The sequence below is a fragment of the Charadrius vociferus genome, unplaced genomic scaffold, assembly GCF_000708025.1.
Source record: "Charadrius vociferus isolate BGI_N301 unplaced genomic scaffold, ASM70802v2 scaffold74, whole genome shotgun sequence".
In the NCBI taxonomy this organism is placed as follows: Eukaryota; Metazoa; Chordata; class Aves; order Charadriiformes; family Charadriidae; genus Charadrius; species Charadrius vociferus.
The window spans coordinates 930,312-938,273 of NW_009647849.1; the positions used below are offsets into that span (position 1 = coordinate 930,312).

The 7,962-nt window shown below is 39.2% G+C and overlaps 1 protein-coding gene across 1 annotated transcript; it reads right to left on the reverse strand.

Moving 5' to 3' along the window:
- Positions 1-999: 999 nt before the first annotated feature.
- PMM2 (phosphomannomutase 2) lies at positions 1,000-7,953 on the reverse strand. Its single transcript, XM_009882904.1, has 7 exons — positions 7,890-7,953; positions 6,878-6,954; positions 5,874-5,965; positions 5,046-5,145; positions 3,947-4,022; positions 2,680-2,795; positions 1,000-1,104 (listed from the first exon to the last, which is right to left on the reverse strand). Exons 1-7 carry the CDS (start codon positions 7,951-7,953, stop codon positions 1,000-1,002), a joined length of 630 nt encoding a protein of 209 aa, XP_009881206.1.
- Between the last annotated feature and the right edge of the window lie 9 nt (positions 7,954-7,962).

A 7,962-nucleotide genomic window follows, 5' to 3' on the forward strand; every position in this document is an offset into this window, starting at 1 on the left:
ACCCTATGGAAATAGGCACGTGAGAAGAGTTTTAGAAGACTAGATAGTTCTGATACACGAGGGCATCACAGCTCCCCTTCCTTTTTTGTAAGCCCTTTTGGGGATTTTGGTTTGGACACAAAGATTGTATTCTCCCCTTTTTTACTGTGCAAGTACAACATAAACTTGGAACTGGAAAGATTCAAGTAAATTATTTCTTTGTACAGACAATAGCTCTGCTTTACATATTTTATTTGCCAAAACGACAAATTGAAATAGTAATTTTTCATGATAAAATGAGATTTTATTCTCCTATACAAAATTAAACTGTTCATACGCAATATTACTTTCCTAATGCCAGATGAGAAAAGTAATATTAACAGTTACACTGATTGTCATGCTTCAACTTGAATTTTAATAGAAATAGAGTTTAGGTCATTTTTCTTAGTACTAAAATCTCATCTACCTTTAATGTCTTACCAGGAAAATCGGAAATGTAATTAGTGACAGAAATATATTTTGCTACTATGCTCAAGTTGGTTTAATTAATTTTTATATATTTTTTTTTTATTTTTTAGACTTTAAAACAGTCTGCAAAAAAGTGTAGGTACCGTGAACTGTACTGTGCATTGGCACTGCAACTGTACTGAGGAGGTCACTTTAGCACCAGTTGGTCCAGCCTCTCCAGTGGTGGTAGACTCGACGCACCTTCTGACCATGCACTGCAACATGTGTGAGGTCAGGGACTTCTAGCTCAGTTCTTCCCACCCCGAGAAAAAAATAAAACCTGTCTCTTTTACTCATCTTCCAGTTTAAACAAGGAAATCCCAATTGTCTGATAATTCATGTCTTTATAGCATAAGGTAGTGTTTGAAAAACCTCTAAAATGTTCATCTTCTAAACAGCAGCTTCCCTTCTGTAATGCCTGACCAATTACAAAAAACAACATAGAATGAAGGAAGATGTTTTGAGTTACTAAGCTGTCTTAACCGTTTTCTAAGTGTCAATTCTAAAAGTCTTTTATTTAAAAAACAGCTCTTCACAGATTCTTCTCGTATCCTGTGGGGATGTGACGCTGTGGCCTTCTGTTCTGGAGTCTGTGAAAATTTCGTAGTCATTCCCTCCCTGAGAACAGAAAAGGAAAAAAGCAGAAGAGGATTTAGTGTTATATAGCGTCATGTATAGTCACAGTCTTGGGGTGAAGAAGGAACACATAAGGGAAATTATAGAAAGAAGGGAGATAACATTCATGTCTGAGATGTTCCAGAAAGGTAAGAAACAGCAAACCACCATTTTGAGATTTTGTGTAACGTGTTTATAGCACACCTGTGCTGCAACTTCTGCTGAGCACCACAAACACTTGTGCGAGAACTTCCAACCTCCATGTTAGAATTGGTAAGGAAAGAGTAGAACTCTCAGTTTAAGTTTAGCCATGTTTTTAGTTTGGTACAGCAACCCAGTATTGACTTTTTAAAATTATTTAGGTCTTAATATTAAGGTGTAAAGCTTGTTACAGGACACTATACCAGCACATGGTACTTGTAACTTATTTCCATTATCCTCTTCCTTCCCACTTGGCTTCCTTTCCTTTTAGGTAAATCATTGTTACGACTGTTGATCCTTTGCTATTGCAGTACTGTTCTGGCCTTGCTAGCTAACTGGTCTGATACGACATTCATAAATGGTTTCTAATCACAAGAAAGCGATGAAAAGCTCCTTTCACAGCTGGCTCAGGGAACAAAGGTGCTGCCATCTGCATAAGCAGAGATCCCTGAAAGCCACAGCTTCATGCGCTACAGGAAGCAGCACCTAATTTCTGTACATTGCTTGCCACGCTGCTTTCCAGTGAGTCGGCAGCAATTCCTGCTACTTCAAAACTCTGAAAATGCTGCACTGCCAATTACAAGGTTTAAAATCAACTGTCCATAAGCTCTATGCCAGAGGGACAAGTGACTACTTTTGCAGCTGTCAAGGGGGAAACTCCCCCCCTTTCATTTAAAGCTTGTTTTTCTGATAAAACTTGGCCTTTTTAAGTTTATACAACTATGAAGTTCTCAGTAAGTTCTTGTAAAATTAAGCCTTTTATTATAAAACTTAGCCTGACACTGTCTTTTGGCCATGTTCAGACAGCCTTAATTTCATCCAAGTCCTTGTGCTTGGTGTTGCCCTCGCTAGCTCTAGTCTGGTCTCAGCTCAACCTTTTCAAAAGCCTCTGAATCACCCTGCAGTTGTTTAGCTCCTTCCAGCGACAGGGTTTATATATAATTTCAGTTCCTCAATGTGGAGAGAGTGAGTGGTGAGCAGAGGAACAGTATTAAATTAAATGGAAAATAAATATGTTCAATAATCAGCAGCCACTAAGCATCATCTATCTACAATAACCAAACAGGGATAATGAGTTCTGTATGCCATGTCACCTAGGTTTTAACATAATTACAGAAGTTTAATTTGCAAACATATTCCAGTATTAAGTCTGTCAAGAACACTGTGCTCACTTCAGGAAATGCAGAAAAATCTATGCTCGCAGCTGTCGCCCAGCATTACGCTGACCAGTACTGCACAGCCAGTTAAACACGGACACGCTCGCATTTATATTCTGACTTCAGTTCGTGTCAGGCATAAGGCACTTGGTTGGAGCCTACAGTGCTTGTGCTTTTAAAACAGCAGCTCTGAAATGTATATACAAAACAATATACTCACTGGCATAGTCTTATCTCCAAAGAAATAGATAGTCTTGTATCCATCGTTAGCAACGATTCCTAAGCAGTACCGCTTATCCCAGCCATCTGGGAACACATCGAAGCTTATCTGGCCTCCTAGGATAAACATGAGACAAGCAAACTTTGTTTTATTATAAGAACACATTTCTGAGGGGAGTGTAAGTGATGAAAAACTAACCTTGGTAAGATTTTTGGTAGAGGGAGCTTTGCAGAAGTCACAGAAATGTTATGAGACCCCAGAATTAAGTCTTAACAAGTACAAAGTCTTTTTATAGGGTATCAGTTACTAGGGTTGTGATTTACAGATTACTGTTTAGCCATTAAACAAATATGAAAGTCTTAGCATGTTCCCAAACACTGACTGCTCTCAAACAAACTTTTTTTTTAAAAAACTACATTTAAATCTTTTTACTTTTATAAAGAAACTACACAAATGAATACAGCCATTGGTGCATGTACAGCCATAAACTCTTATGCAAAAGATTTTCTAAAGCATTCAGGATAGAACAAAGGAAGGAATTGGCCTTTTTAACACAGCTTAACAGGACAACAGCTGTTCCAGTTCCAAATCCTTGGACTTTACCAACACATAAAAGCACAGTTCCCAGTTGAAGCAGGTGTCAAAAAGCTATTTACAACATGCCTTACGAGAGCTATACTGCTCTTCATTTCTGCCTTAGTGTTTCAGTACCACAGCTCTAATGGTAACCATATTTTTGATAATTCTGAAAAATAACAACATGGTAATATATTGGGGGAGAGGGGAAAAAAACCCCAAAAAATGCATGGAAAATGAATTCCTCCTTATTATCAGTTTTCTTTTTAAGCTTGCACTTGCTTTTGCATTGTCTTTCCTCTCTTTCCTCCCACACAATGCAGCTACAGAACTGAAGAACCAAGGGCTACTGGAACAGCACTGATGTAGTATTTCTGATGAAAATTGATTCACAGAAACAACTCTGACTAATCTGAAGCATGTAATATGTTTCAAAATGAGCAGAATCAGTCGCATAACTGACATTAAAAGACAATGCACTGATGACAAGCAATGAAGTACTCTCTGTTGATGGATTTCAGTTAAAATGTACCAAATGAAAGCTAAGAGGAAAAAGAGCCTTAGTCTTGCATGCAGCGCCTGCAATCCTCCCCCCGCCGTGAGAGATAACTGTCACACAAATGAGATAAGTTATATCCTCTTATGGGTCTGACATATCCTAAGTGAAATGGAATTCTTTTAAATGTGATACCTATAGAAAATGTGAGGCCTTTTCCTGCAAATTCTCTTCGTAAATCAGCTACAAATTTCTCTCTTATATGTTCCTTCTGTTTAAAAAAAACAATAACACACAACCAGAATAAAACCAAACATCAGTTACATGCTGTGGTAATTAATCAATAAAAAGATAACCCAAAAAACTACCCCAAAAATATCCAAAGGTCTGAGTACAAGGACTAGTTTGCTATAGCTGTATTTTATTATTACTGAAAGCACCCAGAGAACATTTCCACTTTAAGCTGTTACCAACTTGCAAAAAAAGACAGCAAAACTTCACAAACATGTTGTGATACTTGCTTTTCTATCTGAAAATCTTAGAATACTACAGAAGTATGCTTTAGCTCCAGGTAAAATTCAGTTTTACAAATGAGGAGACTGAGGCATAGGAAGAGTCTCAAAACTGGTACTAATCTTGTGATACTCCAAAAAGGAGTTTCAGAATGCCTTGGGCTTAGATGTCTTTCTGCATCCATTAACTGAGTTGCAGGCACAGACCGCTTTTGAGAAATTAGACTTCAGTTTTTGTATCAGGTCAGAAACAGTTGTTACAGTGTAGCAGGGAACAGAACTCTGATACCATGGCTCTGATTTGTTTCAGCCTGCACATTCAACTGTGTACAAAGGAAAATAAATGGTGAATAGTTTGACCTCAGCTTTTAAATTCTGCTTGAAAAGGCTTTAAAGAGTTGACAAGAAAAGCAATAGTTTTATTGATTTGAATGGATATAGCCTGGAATACTAAAAAGCACTCCAGATTAGTACAGTTTTATCTATGACAGCGTTTTTCAGGAACCCTGTGTGTAGAGGTAGGATGTTCGGTACTCTGGATACAGGGTTAAAAGAAACATGAGCCAAACCCACCCCTTCTGCAAGTAATCATTGTTAACTATTGCAACAAAAACCCCTATTGTGTATTTCCTCAAGTCTGAACTAAGAGGTTAGTTAAGCCACATGGAAAGAATTAAAATGAAAAAAAATTGCACAAAGTATAAAAGCTTTTTAATAATCATAACCAACCCATAACTGCCTCTTCCAGAAGAGTTGGATATTTTTCAAGAGTTGTAACTCACTTTATCAAGTTCATAGAACTCAACTCTTTCTTCCTGGCTGCAGCTTCTTCCAATCGGAGACACATTTAACATCCCATTTCGGAACTCAATAAAAGTGCCCCTGAAAAAGAATTGATTAATGAAACAGAAAATAGATGAAAAATTCCTCAAAATACTGAATACCACAAAGAAATTTTGTTTAACTCTGAAGACAATGAGAGTCGGATGTCTCCTTCAGCCTCTCATTATATGCATGAGAACAACGGGTAGCAACCAATACCTCTGGCATCAAGGAGTCTTTTGGACTTTTATTTGAATCTGGCAACCTCAACATCATCCTTACTGACTTTTAAAAGTATGATTTGGTTTTAAAAGTATAACTGGAGCATCCTGCCAACTCAACCCTCAGACCCTGACAGGCCAGTCTGACAGCTTTGGGGCAAAGGGACAAGATTTAGAGCAATCTTGGCAGTGTTTCTATCTAGCCTCATGTATGGTACGTATTAATGTCTCAAGCAGCTGCACCCTCACACATCTGACAGAACTCATCTTACTGCACGCTTCTAATCTCTGGAAAGCATTATGCTGCTGAGTTCCAAACATGTCAAGGAAATACTCCTATTTCCAAACTGAAGTTCCTTCCCTCTTAAAAATGCTCAATCAGTATGTCAAATCTGTGCTTCAGCTGGGACCTTGTCTTTGTATGCACGGGCTGAGCTCTGTTTCATGTATACAGTGTTCCTAAACCACAAATTACTCATTTTTTGCTGAGCAGACTGCTTTACGTATTTATGCTCAACACTATAGCATGGAGAATGTAGTGACACTGAGATGTGTGTATGCACATACCTTTTCTTTGGCAGTTTAATCTTTGCAATATAACTCAGGCAGTAGTTGATTAGATCTTGAAGTATGTCCTCACCCAGGTAACCCTGAATGTTCTAACAAAACAAATACCATTCAACCAAGGATCCAGAATTTGAGATTCTAAAAACAAGTCACATGGAAAACACAGACATTGGATAATTGGGTATGGTTAACACCACAAAGAAACATGGCTCCAATAACTAACTCTCAGCTGATGCACATGTGTACTAACTAATGGCTCTCATTTTTCTTCTTGTGTTGTTTTTTTTGTTTTAAACCATAATACCAAGCTCTCATTTAACATGCTCCCTACTACCTGCTTTAGAAGGAAACAGTGTGGGCCAAAGACAGCAAAACTAAACAAAAAGTTGCAGTTAACATCTACTGTAGCCAAGTGTGAAGAAACAGAGGTTGTTACTACAGTAAACTGGAAACCACTGCTCCTGTTGGCAATTTCAGCCAGGATCTCTTTCAGAATTTTAGTCTCCGTTACTTATGTTTAACCAATGAAGGTGGTTAGGGTATCTTTACCTTCTAGCTTATGCAGCGTATCAGAATGCGCACTCTGAATTAATACTACAAAGCAGCTATGAGAGACCTACAAGAAAATTTCTGAACCCTGAGGCCCAACAGACATCAGCTATGAAATGCCACATCCACAGGACCCCCAGGAGGGCTTGGCCACGTTTCCTACGGATAAGCTGAGGGAAAGGCTGTTCCAGGATTTGCACAGTTCTTATTCAATCAGGCACTCCAGACTGCAGTAACTTTCAGTTTTGGGAATACCCCAAAGAATAAAGCTTAAGGGAAATATTGTCATCGCGTTATTCAGAGCGACAAATGAATGATCTGTTACAGAAGTAACACACGAAAACAGCAGCAATTTTGCCCTTAGGAGAGCGACTATGGAGGACTGCAGTGTAGCAACAAAGCAAAATCTTGTTTAGAAAACGTCTCTTTCACATTACTGGAAATTTCACACTTACCTGCTTGCCCAAGAATTTCCCATCTTTGTATGCTACAAGACCGTTTTCTGGAAAAACGTAGTCAAATTTTTCAACCACTACAACCAAACAAAAAGGCAGTAACTTATCATTTTGCCTTGTATTTTTAATGCAGAATTATCTTACGTATTAAACAGGTTAAAATACAGTACAATACAGATCATAAAGTGTGATTCAGTAGCATAACATGGAGCACAAGATCAAAACCACTCTCATTTCTCTCCAAGATTAACACACCCCCCAAATCACGTGAAACCTTTCAGTTGTTACCTGTATTTTAGCTTTAAGGCTCTTCCTCTCCTGCAAGTATGTCTCTTTGCATTAAATGTAAGGAAGTGCCTGAACATGTCAAACGTTACAAAACCCTGGCACACAGCCTGGCTAGAGAGCAAATCAAATACTACTACTTTAGGTTCGTTTTCTCAGTGTTACTCATCTACAGTAGATGTCCAAGAGCTGTGAGAACCTCACCACAGGACAAGATGAACCGGCTTACTGGAGACCGCCTGTACGCCAAACACACTCTGAGTTACCTGCCCATTACAGAAGGCTATCGGTGGCATCAATTAAATAAAGACCATTAAAGACAGTCTTTTATACTAAAAAAGAAATGCCTCTCAAAGGACCAGGGCAGGAGTCCACCTCTGCACTGTAACCCCTCAGTTCACAGAACAGATCCCTCAGGGATGAGCCAGACATCAGCACCGCCTCCACACGCACACGCATGTACAATCGTGTACGTGTACATATGTACAACCCCGAAAAGACAACGCTGAAATGCCTTCCTAAGGTCTGTCACAGAGCCAGGGTCTCGCTGCCAGTAATTAACCCTTAATGAGATGCCGAGATACCTGCAAAACGCAAACACGGGCTGACGTGTCCACAAGCCTGTAAACGGCTTTGCACAGATGGAGCGCAACGCAACAAAACCGGCAAAAAAACCCGTTAAAAGCAAGGAAGGAGGGGAACGACCAGGGTTTAACCTACACTTGACCTTCGCAGCTTCCTCGTAAGCACTTCAGCGCACGGGCCGCCTCACCCGCCGCCCTTACCGTCATCGCCCAGCT

Coding starts and splice junctions, on each gene's coding strand:
- PMM2 (XM_009882904.1), bottom strand. CDS start 7,953: ATGACGGTAAGGGCGGCGGGTGAGGCGGCCCGTGCGCTGAAGTGCTTA. Junction 6,955..7,889: donor CTTACGAGGAAGCTGCGAAG/GTCAAGTGTAGG, acceptor GTTTGGTTGTAG/TGGTTGAAAAATTTGACTAC. Junction 5,966..6,877: donor GGAAATTCTTGGGCAAGCAG/GTAAGTGTGAAA, acceptor TTGTTTTGTTAG/AACATTCAGGGTTACCTGGG.